Source organism: Topomyia yanbarensis, chromosome 2 (genome assembly GCF_030247195.1).
Source record: "Topomyia yanbarensis strain Yona2022 chromosome 2, ASM3024719v1, whole genome shotgun sequence".
Classification (NCBI taxonomy): Eukaryota; Metazoa; Arthropoda; class Insecta; order Diptera; family Culicidae; genus Topomyia; species Topomyia yanbarensis.
In genome coordinates, this window is record NC_080671.1 from 336,097,190 (window position 1) to 336,123,602 (window position 26,413).

A 26,413-nucleotide genomic window follows, 5' to 3' on the forward strand; every position below is an offset into this window, starting at 1 on the left:
AATTGTGCAGTGTGATTCAGTGGTGATACAGAATACAATCCAACGGATAACTCATTTTCGACAAAAATCCACATGGGACTCTTATGCGTTTATGGGCAGTAAATGGCTCAATGGTCCAGCCATTTCAAGCGACGCTTCGAGATAGCTGCGGAAAACTTGTGAACAAAAGGAAGATGAGCGAAGAAAGCACAACGAGCCCCCACGAAGTAATACTTTGATGTAACTCCGTAGAGAAGAAGCGCGAAAAAAGACTAAGAGGTGATTTAAGAACGAACATGCACACAAAGACGTTGTCCCAATTCGTCGAGCTGAGTCAATCTTTGAGGCCTCGGATAAATTCTTCAAAGTTTGAACGGTGTCTACAATTTTCTTTTAAAAGAATACCGCCGGTGTCTACAATTTTCTTTTAAAAGAATAGTAAAAATGCGATCGAATATGGTTGAGTTTACTTGTTGACTTCTAGAATATTTATTTATTAAATTGCAGGCTTTAACCAACTTGGCCCAATACTTCTAGAATAAAATTACTATAGTATTATGCATTTACATAGGCAAAATGCATTATGCGGAAATTTTAAGCAATTAAACTGCCGTTATATGCATGATCATCCTATGTGCATCTACTTAGCTGAAAACCACTTTATAAATTCTTTTTGCTCTACTTTACGAAATAGATTTATGGGCAAGATATAATAAATATCTCTATATTTACTTACAAAACAAATAATTCAGCGTAAAAAGATCAAAAAGATTACCTACGCAACAACGAATCACATTACAGTTTTTGCGCTTAACTTTCGCTCGAGCTAAGCTTCTAGGTTATTCGTTAATCGAACTTAGCGTGGAATTATTAGATAAGACCTCTGATTGAATGATTTACAATTTTTCCTTTTGAAGCGAAAAATAGTCTCCCTCACTGTCATTTGCCATAGATTCCTGTATATCGGGTGGAGGTGCAACTACCTCCAAGTGAATGTCGTATTGTTGATCCAGACCAATGTATCCATCCGACATGAGGTAAACCGTATAAATACAACGGCCTAGGGAAGATTACTTACTTTAATTTATGTTACTTAGCACCAGAAAAAATGATTAGTTACCCAGCCGCCGAGGAGCCACGAAACACAGTTGATGTGAGCTTTTGTTGCTTCGGTACACGCAACGTTTCATAGCAACCAATTCTCCTTGAGCCTGATGACCCAGCGTCAGGAACCAACCTTCGTCTTTGCCTTTGGGAAACTTAGGGCAGTGGATATTCAGTGTGTCGAAGCTACCCAAACGAATTAATTGCACGTTCAGTACATACTCTTGTTCAGCGTACAACTCCATCCAGGTGTCACGTGCTTGGGGTTGTGTTACGGAACGGTCGACACTTGCATCGGATCCGTAGGGACCGCGAACTGAGAGTTGTACGTTGATAGACGGCAGACTGCAGATAACTTTGTAGATTTGTTCAATTTCCGGTTCTTCGAACTCTTGCCTTAATGGACCCGCCAAGGTTTCGTAGCGTCGATTACATTTTTCCTTTAGTGCCGGAAGCGTAAGGAATGGGGCACTATAAAAGGAAAAAATATGAATTGTTTGTAAAAGCTTTCTAAGGCGACGAAGACAAATAACTTACTCCAATTGCACGTGACTGAAGACATGTGCATTGTGCGGTTCAACGTGAGGTAAAGTCATCACAACAGAATCGTCTAGCCAACGCGCTTGGATTATGCACTGCATCAACTGTTGGATCCTTAGGGTGCTGGCCAGCCAGCCTCGTTCGGCGCTTATGTCTATCATAGCCTTTTGAATAGAGTATACTAATTATACAACTGCGTAGAAATAGATAATATTTTTCCTTACCTGTATAATTCGAATGGATTGATCCAGTACAGATTTTGTATCGGTACCGTAGTCAGAATTTGGCAATGGTAAACGGGACAGGTGGGATTGCATCAAAAGGAAGACCTTGGTATGAGGATTATCCACCGAGAGAGGATCGACTTTAAGTCGACAGAGCTTCGAAAGTTCTCTAAATGTTTAAAAGTTGCTATTATCTAAAATTTGACTTCGATTTGATTACTTACGTGTTGTAAACATCCTCGTGGTGTCGTACGGGTTGCTGCTCAAATTCCCAGGCATCTACCATTGCTCGAAGTAGTTCCTCGAAGCTCATATCGTACCGTAGCGTGTCCGCAAAGTGTCGCATGCTCTGATGCGAGAGATAATAGTACGATGATATTCTTCCCATTGATGTGGGGATCAATCCGCGTTCATCTACATCTATCTCAATACAGCCGGCTCGTAACAAGGTGTCCAAAACCTTCTGAACCAGCGTCGAAAGAAACTGATTGACCTCAGCTTGTTCGATGTTCTCCAACTCGTAATAGGCCGGATTCCGCAGTAGCCGACGGAAGAAGTACGTCCACGTTAAATAGTCCAACACACCCTGTTTCGTCTGAACGGTGCCGGCAACAATTTCCGCATTTATGTGATCGGGTAACACTTGCAAAAGACTCGATTCCACCGGGAACGGATCGTATAGGAACTTTTTGTAGAAGTTCTTCTTTACATCGTGTACGAACACACAAGCAATTCCTTCGTTTCCGAACTGCGGTCGCCCAGCACGACCCATCATCTGCAGCACATCCGTGATTGGCATATCGACATATCGCTTCAGTTTACCATCGAAGAACTCAGTTCCCTTGATAATTACCAAGTGGGCGGGAAGATTGACACCCCACGCCAAAGTGGCAGTAGCTATCAGTACCTGGATCTTTCTATGGAGAAATAGTTCTTCGGCGGTTTTTCGATCTCGCTCTTGTAAACCAGCATGGTGAATCCCTATGCCGAACGCCAATGTTAGCTTTAGATTGTTATCTTTGATGTTCATCAGAATCTGGTCTAATTCTTGTTCCGGGAGGTGCAGGAACTGTTTCGGATTGTCTTCTCCGGCCAAGAACGCGATCAAATCCAGTGCGGTGATACGAGTCTGCTTACGAGATGCTACAAAAATCAAAGCCGGAGTGCAGGGCGAATACTGACGAATGGCTTGAAATGCTGGTCGATTCATGGTAGCCATTCGAGGACAGTAGTGCTTTCCCGGGAATCCTTGAATGTGCACAGATAATGGTACCGGACGGACTGAGGGTTTAAAATTGTACAAACCCATCATTCCAATTCCCAACCAGTTGGCAAGATCACGAGCGTTCGCCAAAGCAGTGGACAATCCAACAATTCGTAGCGTACGCTCAGTATGAGAAGCGATGAAGTTGGTCCGAGAAACAATCACTTCCAACACCGGGCCTCGATCTTCTCCGAGAAGATGGATTTCATCAATAACAATCAGAGCAACATCCCTCACGTAGTCACGCGTCTGCCAGGATCGACTGATTCCGTCCCATTTTTCCGGTGTGGTGACGATTACGTGTGACTCACGTATTGCCTTAATATCCGGAGTAACATCACCGGTCAGTTCGACGACCTTTTTACCTAGTTTCTTCTCCAATCTTATTTTCCAGTCATCTATGCGTTCCTTGACTAGTGCTTTGAGAGGCGCGATGTAAACTACTTTTCCCTTCGGTAGAGTTTTAAACACCCGAAACATTGCAATTTCCGCAGCAATTGTCTTACCAGAACCTGTGGGAGCTCCTAGCAGGACGTTGTTGTCAGTGTGATACAGACAGTGGAAAATCTGAGTCTGAATGGGATTAAAATGAGTGAAAGTATACAGAGATTCAAACTTTCGATTGTTTAGAACCGTCACTGGTAACGGTTGCAGTGGGAGGAGTTCTGTATGAGGCGGGTGAACTTCCGGTAAAATAAGGTGTTTGAAAGATAACGGAATCAAGTTAGAACTTCCGAGCCAGGTGTCGCTAGTAGCTCTTATGTAATACTGTGGCGGTAAAGGATCTTTCAATGGGATTGTCATAACCAGTTCTTGTACTTCTTTTCGGATGGTTTGTTTTTTAGTCATCTGGAAATACTCGGAATGATAAATAAAATTACTTTCCGGGTCTTCAATCCAGATCCAGAATGATTCGGCAGTCTTTCCATGAACACGGTCATTCCACTTGAAGGAAGGTGTGATGAATATACGAATTCTTAAGACTGTTCTCGTAATTGGTTGCAGTGTTGCTTCAATTTCCAACAGTGGAAATTCTTCAGCACATCGCTTCACCACTGCTGCGTGACGATGATTTCTCACCATTTCACCGATTTCCTGCTGATCCATATCCCTCAAAGCTAGAATACTAAGGCCTCGGTGTTCGATCTTTTCTATCACGTCCATTGGTAGTATTGGAAACTGGTGCAAGGGTGTCATAAACTCCCACATCTGCTTCTCGAACATTTTACTAATGTTCAACATCCTTCCTGCGAGAATCGGATTGTTCTGCCGAAGAACGATAGTAAACAACGCTCGCGCTATCCTTACCGCGTTTTGTGTGATGTAAGACATATCCGAAATCAGAGAAAACGATTTTACCCATCCCTTGGACAGATAAGTTTGCATCAATATGTTCACCTTCCCATGGATATTCTCGCTGCCACCTCGAACCGGTACTTCACAGCAGACTCGGGTCAAATCGTCCAACTCATCCATCTCATCATCTCTCACTTTCAACTGTTCAAATTCTTGCGCATTTGACATCATCGCTATAATATCCGCTTCGTTCATAATGGGTTTTAGCATCTCGTTGAATACTTCCACTGTATCGTACTTGATGTAGAAATGCGAAGCCGTCCTTCCCAAATCCGTTACATTTAAGTCACCCGTTCGCTCGTTATACCTAACCATTCGGGCCTTATCCAGAGCCATTGCAGCTGTACTAATCAATTGCCTTCTTTTCCCCTCCAACATCGGATCATCCTGCAGATCCTGATAGTTTAAACCGTAGCACTGCGGATTCATCCGCATCCGTACAAACAGATACGTATAACTGAGCCACTCAATAGCCTCGTCAATGTTGCTAATTGTACCGAGCGTAACCTCGGCGTTCAAGTTATCCGCCAGGCATTGGATAAAGTTCGACTCGATCGGAAACTGGTTCGTCAAAAGCGACAAGTAATGGTTCAGCTTATCATGCGTCGTGATAATCGTACCGACACCGCTTTTATCGAACTGAGGTCGCCCAGCACGTCCGAAAATTTGCAGCACATCTAGAATGCCCAAATCGACGAAGGTACCATGCTTGGAGTCGTAGATCTCCGTACCCTTGATGATGACCGCGTGAGCCGGTAGGTTGACACCCCAGGCGAGAGTTGCTGTGCACACAAGGACCTGCAACGAGTAAGAACGTGTATACGTGTTTTACTTTGATAGATGCCAATATATTGTTCAACTGCAAATAGATATTAGAAACGTTCAAGGATTCCCTAGAAAGTTTTTGATAACTAAAGGTGAGGTATATTTGAAAACGATCATTTAATGTAAGAGTTTTAACTTGCTTTTTACCATGTTTGTTAATTAGAACTCTGTTGAGGCAGAATGAACAATTCGCCCAAAAGTTTTATTTCATTATAATATTCAAAATTAGTCTCACATGGACGAGATAATATTATAAAAATATATGACAATATATAATACAAGGTATTTTTTTATTCATCGTTTTTTAAATTTTTGTCGAGAGTGGTCCTACTGGAGCTGTAGAGCTAAGTTCTCGGGAGGGTTTCCTCTCAGTATCACTCACTACAACTGCAGACGAGACGGGAAATGTCACCCACTAAAAATACTGTTTAAGACCAATTGCAGGAGGCCATGATTCTGAATGTGATATTCATTGTACAGTTCAGATAGGTGCGGACGTAAGGACTTCGTGATCGCGGGTATCATCGCGAAGGACTCGAGCGTTTGTACGTTAACGTGTTAACGTGTATGTCGCGTGTGCTAACGTGTATGTAACTTCGCGTATAGAAATTCTATTTTATGGCAGTGTGTCTTTTCGCATATTCGCGTGTGTTCTTGGATGATCGCGAAGGGCTCAAGCATTTGAACGTTAATGGATTTTTTATCGCCATGGAACGTGTTGTTTAGTTGTTATTTATTAACGACACTTTAAACCGGATGAGTGCATTCGTGTCGGAAGAAAATTAGTTTCAAATTTCGCATTCAATTGCATAAATATACAATATACATGTCAAATTTTTCACATTTCTTTATACAAATTTGCTTCCTTGAGGAAGTTCAGCAGTTTCTCTTCGTTTTCTCCTACGTTGCATAAAGCCACTCGTAGACTCGTCGAATCAATGTCGTTCTTTTTCCTAGCTTCGTCGTATCTCCTGCAGTGGAGGATCACATGATGGACGTCAACAGTTACCCCGCAGCATTCGCAGATTGGTGGGGCTTCTTTCTTCAATAGGAACTCGTACGTTAGTCGGGTATGTCCAATTCGGAATCGGGTAAGCACTCGCTGATCAGCCGAGCTCTCGCGGTCAGTCCACTTCACCGTGTCAAATTTGATTTCACGAAGCTTGACTTCAGTGGACGCTGACCACCGATTGAACCATTGGTTTCGGATGACTGTTTTGATTTGGTAGACGGCGTCTGCACCCGGAACAGATATATTCAATGGAGCTATGCCCCTGGCTTCTCCAGCTAGTCGATCTGCATCTTCATTACCGCGGATGCCAGCGTGACCCGGAATCCAACACAGCTTAATTGGACGGCTTCGAAACATGTTCTCAATGTCCTGGATCCACGGGTGCTGGGATGTGCCAGCTTCGATTGCTGATAGACAGCTAGCTTAATCTGATATTATTAGCAGATCTCTTGACATGTGGCACGCAATTAGCACTGTTCTTATTGCGAAAGCCTCGGCGCAGAAGACACTGCATTGCAGCGGAAGGCCAACCGATTGTTGGAAGTGTTCTCCGAAAACTCCCGCGCCGACAGCGATATCGTCTTTCGAGCCATCTGTGTACACTAGAGATGGTCGGGTTTAAATTTTTTCGAACCCGAACCCGACACGAACCCGAACGCATGAAAATTTAAAAACCCGAACCCGACCCGAGCCCGAAATTATAAAATTTGAAAAACCCGAACCCGACCCGAGCCCGAACATTTTAAAACTTAAAAACCCGAACCCGACCCGTACCCGAGAATGAAAATTTTGTAAAACCCGAACCCGACCCGACCCGAGAATTTTAAAATTTGAAAACCCGAACCCGACCCGAACCCGAAAATTTAAAATTTGAGAAGCCCGATCCGAATCCAACTTGCTAATACGGAGAATCAACCAAAGATCTCGAAGATTTTTAATTCTAGGCACCCGAGCTGGACCCTTGACTAATCTAAGAATAGTAGAATCACTCGAATCTGAAGTAGCACCATACGCATTGAGTTATATCTGCATTTGGAAAAACAAATCACTACCGAGTAGAATCCGCATTTATATTTACTATTATTGAACGTCAAATTTGTAACGTGCTGAGAAACTTGATAAATCATTGATATCTTAACCGGAAATTAAGTTAAATCGGCGGCCAACTCATGGGGAAACAGAAAGCTTAATGGTCACAGTTTCCAACAACCTTGCCCGTCGTAATTAACCAAAATTTCTGATTTTTTTTATCAGAAACCATTCCTGCAAGGCAGTTTCGTATAATTTATTACATGTATTAAATTAAGCTATGGCAATTCGTATTCGATAGTTTACATGACGTCACCCACGTTGGAACCGGTTGGAACGGTCAAACCTGTATCGAAGGGTATCAATCATTTTCTGACGATATTTTATGCTTCATATTATACGGTATGCGCGCTAATAGAGATGCTTCGACATCTCCAATGGAGCTCTCGGAACGACTCCAAACTTAAAAATCCGTTAATGGCTTCAACAGAACACACAAAATTTTTGCGATCATTTCGTTAAGTTCGTGGAAATTCATGTATTTTCATGAAGGAATCCGGATCATGCAACAGCTCAGCCCGGAAACAATCTGACAGGAAGTGCTTGTTTCATATATGTACCACTGATTTGATAATGGTGCTATTATCCCATCACCATATGAGTGTCATGAACAACAAAACCTGGCGGAAGTGAAGCTAGGTTTAGGTCTGATGGAACAAAGACAGTTTCTAGAAAATAAATTTGGCCTAAGCTATCTGCTTTTAAAAAAAATAATGTGCCCTCTTTTAAATTTCAGCCGCCATAATGACACCAAAGTACCACCAAATTTATGAGTCCAAATCCTTATTTTTCCGTTACAGTTTATTGCACGAATTGCAAGAAATCTTTATAATAAATCAATTTGATTATTAAACTTCCGTGAAGGCAGGTACAACCTATTTGTTTCATTTGACCAATTTAACAGTGCTTGCTTAAAGTTTGTTTGGGGTCCAAATGTACCCCACAAGACCGTTAGCGTTAGTGTTTTGTCATGTGTACAGAATTCAAAAAAAAAAAATTATATATATTTTTAAAAGCAAAATATCGATACATAGTAAGCGAGAAACTTGTATAAAATTGTATAAGTATAAACTCTGCTGAATAATAGTATCTGTTATTTGGTATAACAAAGCACTATAGCAAAGCAACTAGAAAATGCGTTTGGATCGGTATCGTAATTTTTGCTTTTGCGAATGAAAAACACATTCGTGAATATGATTTGTATATACTATGCAAGACGCATCATTCGAATCGTTATCTTCTGCAGCCCAGGCTCTGGAACATACTTACTTTATATACACGTACAATGCACCGGCTCTACGTATTCCTTCGACGCCTTCCTGTTTCATCTCTGTTACTGCATATTGCTGTATTTTTAACGTTTGTATTGGCGTTTGGTTTTAAAAAAGCATCGGAATAAATATACTTTTTGACCGGTTTTTGAAAAAAATTGTTCAAAAAGAAATTTAATAAGCTTTACAACGTCGTATAAATGGTCAAAATCGATTTGAAACTACCGGAGTTATAGCAATATGACGAAAAAAAGAGAATTTTGACGTATTTTAAAGACTTGTTCTATACAAAATGGAATATTACCTAATTAAATAGCCAAAACACGAATATTTACTTACTTACAGGTTACTTTACGAATGATTTTAATTATAAATTTAATTTCGTTCTGGGGTACGAATGTACCCCACAAAACCGTTTACGTAGAGAAAAAGTCGCCGCGGCCTAAGTATCAGTTTTAAAGTACTTGTCGAAATTTATATTCCATTATAGAAAGTTGAACCGATATTTTCCGATAAATTCCTGATGACTTGGTTTATTACTAATTATCATGAAAAATAATACGCAAAGAGATTTTAGATGTGAAACACGTATTGTTGAATGGTCTTTCATGAATGTTCGTTTAAAAAATTAAATAATTCAGGCAGTTTGCGAATCTGAAGAGACGGAATTTTATGCAAGAATGAAAAAATACAATATTTGAGCACCAGAAAATACGACGAATTTTAGCGATTCAGAGGTGCTAACATTTGGTACGGTTATATGTGTCATCCATTCGTATTACGAAGTATAATTCACTACTACAAAAAAGACTGCGTTTTGTGTAAAGACGCAAACAGTGTCATGAAATGGATGGGTTGTTTTGTTCAAAACCCGAACCCGACCCGACCCCGATAATTCCTAATTTGAAAAAGCCGAACCCGACCCGAGCTCGAAAGTCCAAAATTTCATAAACCCGGACCCGACCCGAACCCGAGAATTTCAAATTTGAAAACCCGGAACCCGACCCGAACCCGAGAAGCTTAAATTTACAGAACCCGAACCCGACCCGAAACCCGTCGGGTCGGTCGAGAGTATTTGGAAGAGAACCTCCGACCACCTCTGTCAAACGAGCGGAAGCTCGATGCACCAAGGGAAGATCAGCGTTATCCTTTCTTTTTTTCATCATGCGGATTGCCAATCGTGCAATTGTTTGGAGAACAATTAGATCGAACGGCAAAGTACCTGCTTCAGCCATAATGGGCTCGTGACATATACTCCAGATGCGAATCTTATCATACTGTTGTAGGCAGGTGCGAGAATTTGGATGACTGCATCTCCTCCTCTGCTTACGAGCCCCATGCCGTAGAGCAGTGGAGAGGTAACAATTGCTGACCCGATTTGCAGTAGAGACGCACGATGACCACGAGGTAATTTGGCACCGATTATCTTCAGGATACGCAACCTGGATTCGCAAGCCTTCTTCGTCATTTTACAATGCGCTTTAAAGTTGAGCGAGCGGTCGAGGGTAACAACGAGTGTTTTCAGCAGCGTTTGTGTCGGAATAGTTACACACGTGGGTTCGCGGGGGGCATTTGGGCTGCAATAGAAAATGCTTCTGGACCATTTTATCGGCTTTCACTGCGGATTGAAGTTTTCTAAGGAGCGACTGGTCTTTCTTCCCCCATACTAGAAGCAGAATGTCGTCAGCGTACAGTAATATCTGTACGGAGTTCGGAACCACGCGAAAGATGGGTTGAATAGTCACGAGAAACAGCGTAACCGAGAGCACTGAGCCCTGTGGCGGATGTGCTGGCGACAAATGCCCCTCCACGTTGACCTGGAACGTTCTCTCGGCCAGAAAACTGTTCAGGATGTTTATCATTCTTCCACGTATCTGCCATTTCTTTAGTGTGCGTAATATGCCATATCTCCAAGTGGTGTCGTAAGCCTTCGACAAATCAAGAGACGCTATCCAACAATGTTCATCGCGGTCAGGTAGAGTCCTCTCTAGTTCCGCGAAGTATGTGTCAGTACCTCGACCGGACCTGAAGGCGGGTTGTCGTTTGTCGAGACGCCCGTTCGACTCTAGCTCGGTAGTCAACCGTCGATTCACCATACGCTCACATACCTTTGCCATACAGTTCGTTAACGTGATTGGTCGGAAAGCAGATGGTGTCGTGTCGCTCGAATTTGGCTTTGGGATTGGCACAATTATGCCAGTTCTCCAACAGGATGGGAATACGCCATTGCACCATATTCTGTTGAAGAGCTCTAGCATGGCGATTTTAACCGACAATGGCAGTCGCTGAAGCATTGGATAACCGATGCAGTCCGGTCCTGAAGACCCGCTCCGCCCTCTGTCAAGTGCCCACAGCAACTCATTCAGTGTGAAGTCGGAATTATATATGTCGTCGGAGTCTGGTGAAAATTGTATTCGGTTTCGTTCGGCCTTTTCCTTCTTCCGTTGGAACGGTTGGGGATAGCTGGAGGCTGCGGATATTTTGCTGTAGTGTTGTGCCAGTTCATCAGCTACTTGGGGATATCTTCGCAACAAAGTCTTCTCATGATCGCTGCTTGGCGTTCTGAATTGACTTTTTCGCTGCCGCTCGCGATTCTTGGAAGCTTTTAAGTGCATCAGTTTTTTTGTGGGTCTTCTGCCTGGATACGTCTCAGTGCTCTGAGTGTTTTCCTACGTTTTTTGATGGCTGCTTTCACCTCCGGACAACACCATGGAACAGCTTTGGGCCCTACCTTACCAGTAGTGTGTGGTATTGCAGTATAGCAGTATTTGCAGCAGTGATCAACTGCTCGACGAAACGCTCTGTTGAGATATCGACGCCCGGTCGTATAGCGCTGGCAGTCAGTCGTTCGTAAGCTGTCCAATCCGCTTGGTTGTACAACCATTGCCGCCTTTTTGTTGGAACCTGAGACAATCCGGGGATTGAGACGACTATGGGGAAGTGGTCACTGTTGTGGGTATCCGGAAGCGTTCGCCAGATGAATTTCGAGGCCACAGCTTCGGAGCAGATTGTGAGATCGATGGTTGATGTGGTACCGGAAGCTGGATCAATTCTGGTATGTGACCGTCAAAGTTTTTTCTGCGATGAAATGGCCTAGTGCGGTAGATTTCGTGGAACCCCAGCAAATATGGTGCGCATTGAAGTCGCCTAGTACAAGCACTGGACGTGGAAGCTTTTCGAGGAAGTCGCCCAGCTGTTCTTGACACTGTTGAGTATTGGGAGGGACGTGGATCGACACCACCGTCATTTGTTGTGGCAGTTGGATCCGAACTGCAATAGCTTGTATACTGTCGTCGATATCAATTCGTTCAAATGGAACATCATCCCGGATGGCAAGACCTGCTCCTTGTTGCCAGTATCGACAACTCCCAGTTTTCAGCAACAGAGGGTAGTTGTTGCCGATGAAATCTGCTGCGACTACTCGGTTGTCAACTTTTATTTCCTGAAGCACTATCAGGCTCGGTCCGTACTCGCAGATCAGCTGTTTAAGCTCGCTGATATTGCTTCGCAGGCCCCGGATTGAAGGGCGAAGCATCTGCTGTCTCGATTGGCGAAAGTCACTGACGAAGACGATGTTAATGGCGAAGATGATTGCCTGCGAGTTCTCGCCGGAGTGCTCCTTTGATACCGGGACGTGGTTGCGCTGATTTTAACCGGGATATCGATGCTTCCGCTGTTGTTGCGGTGTATCTTCGCCGGCGGAAAGCCAGGAGGAGAAATGCGAGGACTGTATATCAGGGAAGTAGGGACAGTCCTCTTCCCCCGGTCGATCCCTTCATGATGAAGTGGGGAAGCTACTTTCTTCTCTTCTTCCCCAAACCAGTTACTGCTAGTCACATCTGTAACGGTAGAAGCCGCAACAGAATTCGCTCGGAGATGAATTGAAGATGGACTGACCTGTGGGACGTCTAGCCCCACAGTGCCAGCCGCTGTCGAAACTACTACACGATTACTTCCAGAACTACTGACAGCGACCGGCACTGGGGAAAGACTTTGTGTAGTTTTCGTTGTTATAGCTGTTCCATCTCGAAACGGTGATCTCGATGAGCCTTCTCCGGGCGATAGCAAGTGATGATGTGGAAGGAGCGTATCGTCGATGTTGTCATTCAAACCTGAAAGAACATCAAAACAAACAGTACCTACGAGGAGATTGACAACTTCGGAACTGACCTGAGGAAGGTCCAGCCCCACAGTGCCAACCGCTGTCGTACAAACAACACTATTATGCTCACGAACACCGACTGCGGTCGGCACTGGGGATAGACTTTGTGTAGTTATGCCCGTTTTCTTGTAGATGACGATCGGGTTGCTCTGGTTTGCAGGTTTGTTGGTTAAAGTGGTGAAATCGGTGTTCCTATCGGCCACAGAGGTGAATTCACTGTCAACGGGTTGGGGTATGACGGCCCGGATAGTTCCTTCATCCTGCTGTGATCTATCTCGTGGTCAGTATTCGTGCGTGGGATGTCCTTGGTATCCAAACGTTGATGAAAATGAGAATTATCGAAGAGGCTGGCTAGGAGGCGTCTCAATTTCATCATCTGAATAATCCATAGTTTCGTTGGCGGTAGTGGCAGCGGTTCTTTTTGGTGGTGGACTTAAGTTATCCGGTTAAGCTGTCGTGGGTTTGTTGAACGGGGTATGTGTTTCTGCGGTCTTCCTCGTTTTGAATCCGTATTAGTCGCTGGTGAGTTGTTCCTGGATCTCGTTACAGGCCCGATTGGCTGGTTTGTTTGCTTCTGTTCTTTGCTGTTCTGTAGTTTTTCTTGGCTGGCGGACTGTTGTTTGAAGTACTCCATCATTCGCTCAATTTTCTCGTCCTTGCGTTTGTTCTCTGCCAGAAGTTTAACGATCTGCTCATCCTTCTTCTTCATTGTCTGCTCCAGTGCTTTCAATTTATTCAGGATTTCGTTTGATTGCGCTGCAGCCTGGGCGTAACTTCCTAGATTTTGCTGTTCAGCCCGTTCGCGCGCTTCCGGGAATGTCAAATTGTCGCGGATTTTTATTTTTATGACCTCTACTTCCTTTTTGTAATTTGGATATTGGCGGCTTGTTGGTTGATCACCTTTACAATTTAGGCAAAACTGGGCTGCTCGACAATTTTCTTCGACTTAATGTTCTTCAGAGCAGTGTTAGCATAACGTTGCGGGCCAGGACAGCGAACACGCGTACGTATTTGAAGCAACCATAAGAACACATCGGGTTTGTGAAGTACGGGCTGGTAGGGACGCAAAGCAAACCGATCTTCATGTATTCCTGGTCTTGCAGAAGGTCAGGATAAGCGCTGGCGTATTCACTCTTTTCTCCTCTTCCTTTCGTGTAATTCGCTGTACACGAATCACACCCTGGCTTATAATTTCTTGTAAAAACTCCTTCTCTTCAAGTTGAATCAGATCGTAGCAGGAAATTACGCATCTGCTTACGTTCAGATTCGGATGAGATTCAACGACAACATCAGTACCGTCAATTAGCTTGGTCATTTTTGTCAGTTTGGCCACTTGGACAGGGTTCCGAACTCGAAGGGTATACCGTGTCCCTTGAGCTTCGGTATTCACACCTTGAATTGGACCTCCAACGCATCCTCAATCGATTTGCCAATAATGAACGGGTTTCTTGGCAAAGGTACACCGTCTTTGCCAGTTAACTGCAAGAACGTCAATTCGCCGAATTTGTTCGTAGGGTCCATGTACTCTGGTAGTCTTCTCTTACTCGACCCTCCCGGACCCCTAGTAGCGCCGCCATTTTGAATCACACCACCAGACGTTGGAGAATACCGTGTGGCACGGTCACCCGATACCAACCCCAAATGGACAGTAAAGGTGAAGAAAAGGAAAGATCTTACCTTATTTGCCCCTTCAACGTCGACTTTTTTGAAGTGTTCCCACACTTTTGGGACACACTGTAGGTAAGCAGAGTCGCAACTACCTTTTTTCCACTTCTACGTTGCCTTTAATGAATAAAACGCGCAAGAAAACCACTTTGCAATTTATTCCTTTTTTCGCCTTTCCAATACTTTTGGCACGCACTGTGGCGTCCAATTGAGTTCTTTGCGACCGGTCTCACGAACACTAATGAAGTTTCCTGGTTGAAAACATTCCCATTTACTTTTGCCGTCTTTGTTTATTATTTTCCACCAGCTTATAATGTAGTATTTGTGTCATGTGATGTGTACGTACATGAGCCGTAGAAAAGTCTATTCACACTGTACTGTACCACTCTCTTCGGCAGATCAAAGCAAGAAAAAATCTTGAGCGTTTTTTCAAAACGTCATATCTGCAATGAGTTACTCTCTTTGTTTACTTTCTCTTTCGATTTTTACGGCGTCAATATAACACTTTTCACTTATTTTACAGTACAGACCGAAAGACGGTGGTTTTAAATAGCATATTATGCAAAGAGTTGAGGGATAAATGTTAAAGTCACCGAATTATTAACAGAAGAGAAAGTAAACAAAGAGAGTAACTCATTGCAGATATGACGTTTTGAAAAAACGCTCAAGAAATATATTTTTCTTTTGTTAAAAACTTTTCGTCAATTTTCCAACTTGAAAAAAAACTTGCTTCCAACCCACCGTCACCGTCATACACGCAGAAGGCACAGCCAGTGAATGAAACTGGCCGGGTGACCGCACTGGCAGCCACAGCGATGGCTGTTTGTTGTGATTTTATTGCCGCGTGGGTAAACTAAAATCCACTTATTTCAGTCGTTTCTTCACCGATTTGCACCAATTTTTCGCTGTTAGTCGCTTAAGAACCACTTCACTTGTCTTTCGAAATTCGAGAACGCGCGCTGTTTAGACCGTACGGAACGATGCTTACCAATAATAATATGTTGTTTAGTAGATAAGAGCGTCATTTTTTTGTTTGGTCCACCTGAAGGCTACTAGGGCCGACGATAGAGACATCCGGACGTAACCGTTTAATGATCGCGCGAACACAGGCGTTTGTAGGTTCACTCCTGATACCGCGTTTGTAAATTTATAAGTGCTAAAACGTTCACTTAGTCACCGAGGTGTTATCCTGTTTGAAAGATCGCGGCCGTAGGTCTGTGTGGATGATTGCGAAGGACTCGAACGTTTGTATGTTATCGTTTTTGTCGCATGTGCTAGCGTGTATGTAACTTTGCGTATATACATTATTTTTTATAACCGTGTAGCCAAACGCATCTTCGTGTGTTCTTGAATGATCGCACGCGGACCGTGAACTTAATTTTTAGTGTATGGTTCAGATGCTAGAAGAGAGAGAAAGTTCTTCCATTTCACTAGAGTTCCCGGTCATGTCGCCATGAAACGTGTTGTCTAGTGAATATGAGCGTCATTGTTTTATTGGTCCAACTGAAAGCATGAGTCTAGGCTGCTAGGATCGCAATACAATTTCAATTAGTGGAAACTGGCTCTTAAAACATGAATGTGTTTCAAATGAAGAACTAAGCAACAAAGTACTAGTTTTAAAAATAAAACTGTTCGAAATTATAAAACAAAAAGCTTTTTTTGGGAGTAAAATTGATTCCACATGAAACTCCTACACAAAAACTGCTCAACATGCCATAAAAAACATTTACAAAATAAGTTCGAGTAGAAATAAAACATTACCTTAATGATTCCATCGCCAAAGTACTTCTCCACAAGATTCCTATCCTGTCGCAACATTCCAGCGTGATGCATTGCCAGTCCGTTCTGAAACAGCTCAACTAGCTGCTTGTTGCGACTTTTTGACATTGCTTTAATTGCATTCCCATAGTCCGGATTACTGTCGGGGGTCAACAACTGGATGTGACCCTTCTGCTGGGCAAACTCCTTAATGACAGTTGCCATCCGAGCTGTTGCGTTTCGTGCATGCACAAACACCATCACCTGGTGTCCCTGACGTACCATATCGATACAGCGATCGTAGCAGATCGTATCCATGTCGGCCATTTGTTGAAGAGCCTTCAGTGATTTAACTCCGATAAAATCGGTACTCAGAGGTACCGGTCGAAAGCGGGAATCGAAAAAGAAGAGACCAATCATCGGATTGACCCGTAGGAACCGGGCGACGTCAATGTAGTTCGGCAGAGTAGCAGACAGACCCACGATCCGAATCATACTCTGGGAAGATTCTACCAGTCGAAGCGTACGTGCGACCAGCGCCTCCACCACGGGACCACGTTCTCCATGCAACAAGTGGACCTCATCGATGATGAGCAGCTTCACAAGACTAATGAATGCGACATCACCAGCGCCTTTTCTTGTTACGACGTCCCACTTTTCTGGCGTAGTCACGATCATCTGAGTTTGCTGCATTTCTGTTTTAGTCAGTTGCATATCGCCAGTTAGTTCTCGAACGGATATTCCTAGAGGAGCGAGTCTTTTGCCAAAATTACTGGTCATTTCAGCGGCGAGTGCTTTCATAGGTGCAACGTAAACAATTTTGAATTGATCACGGTGAATGACTCCCTGGTCCACGTATTGCCGAATAGTGTTCACGATTGTCAACATGGCGACATTAGTTTTACCGGCTCCGGTAGGGGCACATACCAGCAAATTCTCGTTGCTATGGTAGGCGGCCGGATAAACTATACTCTGGATCCGATTGAGCTCTTTGCAACCTTTGAATGCTATTTGACTAATCTCGTCCATTGAACTCACAAGAATACGATTGTTTCCAATCGAGAGCGGCGGTGGATCTGTTGCTGGAATTTTAACCTCTTCGTACAGTTTGTTGTCATTTCGTTCAACATTATCTGGCAACAGCAATTTACCACCGGCGATAAACCCCACGTGCGCCTTAGCTTCGCTGTACGAGTCGTATACGTTTGGATACTTAACCGGCTTGGGAGGCTTCGGCGCCATTGTCCGCGGAGGTCTATCATCCAGCAACGGAGTCATTTGGGCTGCTATGAGCAAACTTTGTTGATAGTTCAGTCTCATCTTCATTGGATCCAGTTCTTCCTCTTCTTCCTCCACCCCACCAACGGCATTGAGAAACTTTTTCAGTTTTTTCTCCTCCTTATTCACCTGTTTCCGAAGTTGCTTTTCCGATTCAGATTGGATCATAACTGGCATTAGATAAGCAGGCGCGTGTTGCATAGCTTCTAACTTTTTAACAGCCTTTTCCTTGAAAACATTAATTTGCGCCATCGCCTTTACTCTCTCTATTATATGCTTCCGATTCTGAAGCACCTCTTCGATCAATTCAAACATATCAAATCCCAAGTAATCGAAAAGTTCATTCTGAAGTTCGTCGTTCGTTTTTGGAGATTTCAACAACTCCACCAAATTATCGATCAACTCTGGAAGCATTCGTTTCGCTAGCCAGGCTCGAGTGTACTTTTCATCTGCCGCACTGGAAGAACTGGAACACGGCTGTGGTAACTGCTGTTGCTTTTGACTATCGTACTTCATTGAGAAGCTGACTGCTGATTTGGCCTCTGCGGGTTGCGCAGGCGAAAGATCCTAGAAATCAATATCATTCAGTCTACAGATTTTGTTTAGCATTATAAATAAGTTACAGTTAACAAACTAAAGTCATTCCTTAAACCATCGGGCACACTACATTTGATATGCATTCCCCAGATCTGTTTCGATTCACTATCCTGGGTACTGTCAGTCTCTTCAAGGTATTTACGACAGTCTTCGTTCAGGTGGCTGCTTATTTCATTGACAACCTTAAAATTGCAAAACAATTATAACCAATATAATCAAAACGATAAAATTCGGAGCCCTTACCTGGCACATTTTGTTGATTAGAGCATTCGGTACTTGGCCAAACATCTTCTTGATACGTGAAGTGTGCTTCAGCATAACAATTTTTTGATCTATAAATAGCCGCAGGATGAATATCGCAGCATCGTCTACTAGCGCAGCATTTTCTTCACTTCCCAACATTTCTCGACAGTAGGCCCACAATTCTCGCAGCTGATTGGTTACTCGTGAAGCTACCTTAGTTTCCATTTGTTTGTTGATAAACAGTTTCAATTCTTTCCACGAAACTCCACTAAAAATAAATATTTTATATACACATGAAATTTAATCTTCAATAAACGAAATGATTATTTTATGAACCATTTACCTTCGAGCCTCTTTGGTTCGAAATATCTGCAAAGCAGGCCTATCTTCCGGCCGGTTTGATAGCTCACGATTAATGTCCAAATCCGTGTTGGCACGCATGGAACAGGAAAGTTTCGGTAATTCAGTCATCTTGTTAAGTGGATCTCGTACCAATCGACCTCCTTGCAAAATTCTCGAATATTTCACAATGTGGCACAAAACAACTTCCCTACAGCCAAACTTTCAACCGCCGTTATTTCTCGTCAGGTTAAAGTTATTTCGTGGTTTCAAATAGTTCTTATTTGTAAACTGTTATAAAGTTGTGAAAAAAGTGATACACAGCAATTAAAATAATTACGAGTAATCAGCTGAGATTTAGCAAAAAGTTGTAGGATGATCGAACAGGATTCGAAGAATACACAAAAATGAAAAAAAATGCAATCTAAAAACGTCACTTTGTCACCAGTGGTAAATTTCAAAATAGAGGAGCGCGTTCACAAGTATTAAAATGCATACACTCTTAAAATCCATCCATCCATAGTAAATTTAAATTTGCCGCTCTGATAAAAATCGAAACGTAATTTTATTTGCCAAACCACTTGAAATTCATACGAAGAAGAAATGCTAATGTTATCACGCGCATACATAACATCTATGTGTAAACTGTATAAACTATGTATGTACACCAAGAGGATGAATGTTTTGACGTTTCTTTGAAAAATGAGTGAAGCCAACACAAGCTGGCTTTCTGGCTCGGCTAGTTTTCAAAAATGACAGCGAACGCGCTTTAAGCAACGTTCACATTGCTACGAGCCAATGTTGTTAACTCAACCTGAAACTTTTTGAATGCAAACAAACTTAATTTTGATGTGCTTAACTGGTACTCAGGATATAAAAGCGTTCGGATTTTGTGGAGAAGAAGCGATGCAAGAGAAAGCGTGGATTCTCATATATTGTCATTCCAACTTTTAAACAGTGTTATACAGTTCATGTGAACAGACCTTGAACATTTGAAACGTAGTTAGCGCTACTGGCATTTGGTGGCAGCTTCAGGCAACAAACATTTTTCACGGGGCTGATGTAAACACATAAGTTACATGTTCGTATTGTTATAGAATCGGGTTTTATGTGCCTTATAGTTACGAATGGTGAATGTAAGATTAATATTTCTTATAAATACACACATTAGGTTTATGTGCCAGTAAATAATGTCTATCTGCCCCCACTAATTGCAAAAATCTATGTGTGAAATCAATAGGAATAGCGTTTAAATTTTTTTGAGTGTACCGGAAAACGACGAGAGAACGTCGTTTGGCATAGAAAAACTCTAGAAAGAGAACTGCGGAGACTCCATTTTGGATCGATTGGATTCGCGTTTAGCTGTCAAAAAACGAATCCAATCGAACATTGCCTATCCTTATAACATTGGACGTGTTGCCATACAATGCCGGGGAATACGTTGCCAAAAATGCTGTTTTTCTCTCCGCAGTTCTCTTACTAGAGTTTTTCTAGTTTGGCATAAGTTCATTTGGCATAATGTTCATATGGCATAACAGCAGGTGATACATGCTTTCGGTTGGCATAATGTTCATTTGGCATAATGGTCGTTTGGCATAATAGGCGTTTGGCATAATTTGAAATATACATTGTAATCACTGTAATATTAAACGTTGACGCCTACGACTGCTACGCCACATCGCTTTAAGTATGGTGCTGTTCGACGTCGGACTTAAACTAGTTGATAGCCCCTATGTTTGAGTAACCCGGGCAAACGAGTGGGTCATAGGTTTGCTTGTGTGGGGTCGCCGCTTCCGACGGCGGATCCATGGCCGAAGCCACCTTGCCCGGCGGATCCTTAGCGGTTTTGCGCTGCTTTGGATCCTTGGTCTCGGTTATGCGATATTGCCGGTTGTGTCACTGGAGCCGAAATACGAACTGGAACCAACCTGAGTTCCGGTTCATTTCCGACTGACCTTAACTGGGAGGCTTAAAGCGATGTGGCATAGCCACATTAGGCGTCAACACCTAGTAACAGAAAATTCAATGTATTTTTTAAATTATGCCAAACGACCATTATACCAAATGACCATTATACCAAACGACCATTATGTCAAATGAACATTATCCCAAACGAACGTATGTGTCACCTGCTGTTATACTAAATCAACTTATGCCAAACGAACTTATGCCAAAGGACATGCTCTCGAAAACGACAGAAATGGAATAATTATTTTTCCTACAGGAAGAACTTTATCTATGCTGTTTTCACGAGAAGCGAAATTAAGGCAGGTTCTAACCCCAACTGTTGTCAAAATGTTACAAACTGATTCAGGATCAGAATCACGCTAAAACGGCATTAGTCGTCGTTAGCATATTTTTCTATCAGCTTCTCTTTTCTTCTTCTGTAAATCTTATGCATTGAACGTATTCTGTCCTGGGACAATACCTGCGGATAGTTGCTTTCGTTTTCCTCTTTTCTAATCATTTTATCTTTCGTCTTGCATAACCTTTCGTTGTGTCTAACATTTTTTAAGCGGACTGGTTGCGTTTGGCAGTTCCACAAGCATACAGAAAATAATAACCAGAGACCCAATACCTACTATGGTCTTGTGAAAAGAACCGGAATTGTTGTCTGCTTTGTTGCGGGCGCATTTGCACACCCATTCTTCGCCAGATAGCGCTTTAGGTGTAACTTAGTTTGTTTGAAAATTGAAAAAATTAGGCCTCTAGTATTTATTTCTTTTATGTCACAAGCGAATTCGGTACATATTTCTCAGTGCTATATTTCGAGGTCAACCGGAGACGAGATGATCGAGTTCCATACCTTTGTGGATGCTAGAGAGTTAGGCTACTCCCTAGGAACAATTTCGAAGCGAGTATAAAACGATTTACTGAATAAATGCCTAATAAAAGCAACCGCTGCTGTATAAACAGTATAGCTGGACTATGCTATGAACAAAGGTTTTGTTAGTAAATCATAAACTATTATTCAGAATCATACGATGAACTGAAAATTGGGCTGAATAAACGTATCCTTAACTAGTAGCACGACTGTTCAAATTACATGTATTGTCTGAACAATATGCTGAATAAATGTTCTTTTTTGCTTTAGGTACCTCAACTCAACTGTTTTTAATTTGCTGAAAGCACACTGAGAAAATGTAGCCCCAATTAATCAAAAATGGACTGTTCAGCGTGCTATTTTTTCGGAATAACATTCGGAATTTTTTTTCTGCCGAATCTCATCATTTTTTGCAACTTTTGCCGAGATTTGAACAGCCGAGCACTCGGTAAATTTATTTTTCGCTGAGATCTCAATAAAACCTAGTAAAATTCACCCGGAATCCCGGCTGGTTCCAGTTAGTACTCCGGCTCCAGTGACACAACCGATTCTAGTTTAAATCGTTTATGTCACTGGAGCCGGAGTACTAACTGGAACCAGCCGGTATTCCGGCCCATTCCCGTCTGAGCTTTACTGGGAAGCTTCAATTGCTTTCTGAGTGTCGGGAAATATTTCGCTGAAAATCAAACACTTCTCCGAGATATCAGTATAAGTATTTACTGATTACTCGGCTGTGCGGGAAATTGCTGAGCTCAACTACCCGGTCAAACCATTAGGAATTTGATTCGGAATCCTGAATGGAGTCAGTATGGATTCCAAATCAAATGCAACCACCGATTCTGAGTCGGAATCGGTTGTTGCATTTGATTTGGAATCCATAATGATTCCATTTAGAAATCCGAACCGGTTCCGGAATGAGTTTAACTGGGTATGTGTGTACGTCCCTAGGGGCAGATCACTTATTATCAAGCTTGTTACGCATTTTAAAATATCAGCGAAATTACATGCATTTTTTTCCATCAAAATAGAAATTCTTAATAATGTGTTTTGCGTTGCATGTAAGACGTCAAAATCCAATAAAAAACTAGCCCTACATTCAACAAAACGTCGAACAAAGTGGCTCAGCGTAGGACGCTTTTCTGCGTGGGAGTGCAAGGTTGACGCAAAAATGGATTTTTTTATACATTCTTGGAGTGATCTGCCCCTAGATACGTCCTGAATTAAGCTGCATTCAGCCGAACTGATTGCTTCTGATCAATTTATTGATACGTGCTGAAGCGTATTACCTTGTATGCAGCTCACATGAGTTCAATTCCCAACACGCACATAGGAGGTAAGAGATTTTTATCAAGTGATTTGTCTAACCAGAAAAAGCTAAAACTTACTTATCCTACTTACGATTTGAACAAGATGATCCCATCGAGTGTGCTTTGGTCGATGCAAAAACAAGAGTCGCTTCTCTCAAATTCGTATCGATTTCTCGTCTGGAGCTCCAAGTGACTGTGGTCGGCTCCCACTTCTCTAAAAGTATTCAGGAAGAAAATCTAAATAGTACATCGTTTTTTTAGACTGACGCTAAAGGGGTACTGTGTTGGCTCCGTTCAGACTACCGCATGTACTCACCTCAAGGTTTTGGCTCACCTGATGACTCCAACAAACACTCCGATTCTGTGGGTAGGTCTGTGTGGATATGGATCATATAATTGAGATCATTAAAATAAAATAATGTTTGCAATAATCGGAGAAAGTTTTATTTATTCATTGGTAAATCGTTACACTTGTTACACAGCATATTGTAGTACTCCAGATAGTAGTGTAAAAATTTATTATTTTAAAACGTCCGGAACATTATGAGCGATCATGTTTTCCTCAAGGCCTTGGTCCATGTATTTGAAGGTTTACCTCAATTCGTATAAACCGCCTTTTGCAGCTGTAACGTAATTTTCGTGATAACAGTGATACTGTGGTGACGTTGTCGACTGACAATCTCTTCGACAATGCTTGTTGAATGGCAAACGGTTAATTTGGTTGATGAGGATAAATTTCTAGAATCCCATCTGAAAAAAATACCAATTTGATGCATCGTTTGTTTCAATGCGCTCGTAGTCACATCAGCGTCTATGTTGAGATTTCTTAAGCTCTTCTTCATCAGAAAAAGTATCACATTTCATTAGTGGAACTTCCGCTACTGGTATCGATCCTCGATCCGGGTAGTGTAATTCTGCGCTCTGGGAACACCCGTCGGTATTGGATCTAAAAATAAACATTCATTACTTACGGTACTGAAAGCATGGGCGAGTATAACGGGAAACAATCGATTTTTGTGCGGAGCTCTTTGTTACCGGAACTGCTGCCACCGGCAGAAGTGTTACAATTATTGTTTCCGTATTCTGCTTCTTCCGGTGAAAACAGTTCTCTTTCTCGTGCACTTTGTTGACAAACTTTGAGTGACGAAGTATCACTATATCGCCGCTTGTGGTGGTCCCCACTTTTTGCAGGTCATTGAGATCCGTCAGAATGTCAATTTGAAAACGATTTTCCACAAAAACATGCGCATATCCTGCTGCGGCCAGAAGACCACAATTGTCCTGGGTTAATGCGTTTGGTCTGCGACCATTTGAATTTTTACCGTGTGCTTCAAAATCAAGGCTGTTTTTATGTTACTAATATCTCACCCCGGTGCCTCAGTACAACGCCGTAGTGCATTGAATTGCCGTCAATCCATACACAATAAGGCGTTCTGGTATCTGGTTTGAACGGTGTGTTGTTGTTTGTGATGCTGGAATTACTTTTCCTGCAGGATCTGAGTAACGAAATCGACGAGTATGTTGTTAATTTCTGGGTTCTTAACTGCAATTGTTATGGTTCTTTTTTGACGGTTTTGGTAGCTGCTGGATTAGAAGTTGCTTTTGTTGTTGATGCCGCCGCTGTTGAATCAATTGAATGTTGAGATAGGTTATCCGATCCAGAATGTTGGATCGATATTAGTAAAGAAATGTTTCGTGGCATCTGGTTGTTGTTGGGGGAATCTGTGGTCTTGATTTGAGCAATTTTAGTACCGCTGCTTGGTTTATGAGCCTGCAGCAGCTGTTGCTGATGTTTAACACGGGATGATTGCGTAGGTGTAACGGCTGGATTTGCATTTGTAATAATTCTTTGGATGTTGATTTTCTTCCCAGACTGTGAAGTGGTGAGGACGTACGGCTGCAGAGCTGGTTTGTTTTCGTTTAGCTGTGCCTGTTGCGTGGCAAGAAAATTTACCATCCGATTGATTAGCTGAATTTGCTATTTTTGACAACCTCCAACCCGTGGGATAAATGGATTGTCAGCAAAAAAAGAAAAAAATATAAATATTTGGATACTAACCTTTTTTCGTCAATGCGACACCATTTTTTCATTGTTTTTAACCACTCGCGTAACTAAGACTATGGTAACGGTTGTTCGAATTTTTTTCGAGCTTTCAACGATTCGAATATAGTTATAACTTTTATAGACTATTATAAATAATTATAAGGGGATATAAAAAATATAAAACGAGGTGAAATATTTTTATAAAAGAGTGTCACGCCCTCGGTGTATCCATATGTAAAACAATTGACTTCATCGATCCTTCTGCTAATTAACTCTATAGGTAAAACTAATCGATATCCACGTGTAATTAATTTGGAAATCTTACTCAACGGTATTTCTTATTGTTTATGTGATTTACACACAATTTTCGTAAGAATTCCACTTGAAAATCACAATGTCCAGACTCCATTAAATATTGAAATGTCAAACGCATCATTTTCATGTGTTTTACAATTGAATCAATCCAAACATGATGTTAACTTTCCAGTTTTTTTCAGTGTAGCACATATTGTCATTCGGAAATGTCGGTCGATTCCAACATTTCACTCCCACGAAACACTACAAAAGGTGAGTCACTATATGTTTTTCACATTAATACTATGTGAAAAGTTCATTCTATGCGATTCAACAGCATCGCGACCAACATTTATTGGTAAAACATGCCGTATTCATGTGAAAGTTGTATGAATATAATTTGAAACACCACATGAGCTGCGTTTTAATAGATTTTAATGTGAAAGGGAAATCTTTTGTTTTACTTTTCAACATGAAAATGATGTTAAATTTTATATGGTTTTTTGGGGTGATTTTTTATCAGTGATATCTAAGGGAAACGTTTGCGCATGAAGGAACAAATTGGCATCAATATCCCAAATTATACACTGAGTGTCGCTGGAAAAGAGCATCATCATTCTTGCGAATACAAAAGGGCCTATGTGGAACCATCACGCCAGAAGACGACTACATTAGTGCTGCGAACACGTGTACTTCACCGCACAGTAGTACCTATTCGAGACTTCTTATACTTGCAGGATTTTTTCCCATGTCAAAATAAAGGTATTGAAAATCTGGAACACTGTTTCTCTCTTGCTAATGCAACATCCATTCGTGCTAACGATGACTAAATAAAGTGCTACATGTACTCTGATCAACTTGATTGGATGTCCTGTTTAATCTAGTATAAGTTTCCTGCAGGGCTTTGACCCCTTACACGAAACGGAAAAAAGTGTATTGGATTTGGTTGATTTATAAAAAAAGCATCACAAGCAGTTTTAAGCAATGCTCTATGACCAATTACGACAGTAACCCATTAAGATTTCTGACAGCTCATTTACAACCACAGATGCAAAATCAAACCAAAGGAGTTTGGTTTGTTTGCCTCACGAAATACCTAACCTCAACCGGTTTTTGCTTTGCAACTTTTTTTGTTTTCCCCACGAAATAATTCGGCACCATTTCTTTTTTAACGGGAGTAGAAAGGTCAATATGCTATTTTTAGTCGTTACCGTTGAAGCTGACGTTAAAGATAGGTA

General features: G+C 42.0%; 1 protein-coding gene across 1 annotated transcript; it reads right to left on the reverse strand.

Annotated features, from left to right (window-relative positions):
* Positions 1-481: 481 nt before the first annotated feature.
* Positions 482-19,103, reverse strand: LOC131684016 (activating signal cointegrator 1 complex subunit 3). Its single transcript, XM_058966483.1, has 9 exons — positions 18,711-19,103; positions 18,368-18,635; positions 18,151-18,306; positions 16,253-18,094; positions 2,072-5,265; positions 1,848-2,016; positions 1,621-1,787; positions 1,100-1,554; positions 482-1,039 (listed from the first exon to the last, which is right to left on the reverse strand). The coding sequence occupies exons 1-9, from the start codon at positions 18,836-18,838 to the stop codon at positions 876-878; spliced, it is 6,543 nt and encodes a 2,180-aa protein (XP_058822466.1). The 5' UTR covers positions 18,839-19,103; the 3' UTR covers positions 482-875.
* Positions 19,104-26,413: the final 7,310 nt, after the last annotated feature.

Excerpts from the sequence above, each read along its gene's own strand:
- LOC131684016 (XM_058966483.1), bottom strand. The coding sequence starts at position 18,838 with ATGACTGAATTACCGAAACTTTCCTGTTCCATGCGTGCCAACACGGAT. Across the intron at positions 5,266-16,252 it reads TTGGCGATGGAATCATTAAG|GTCCTTGTGTGCACAGCAAC; the intron begins GTAATGTTTTAT and ends TACTCGTTGCAG. Across the intron at positions 1,040-1,099 it reads CGTGGCTCCTCGGCGGCTGG|GCCGTTGTATTTATACGGTT; the intron begins GTAACTAATCAT and ends AATCTTCCCTAG.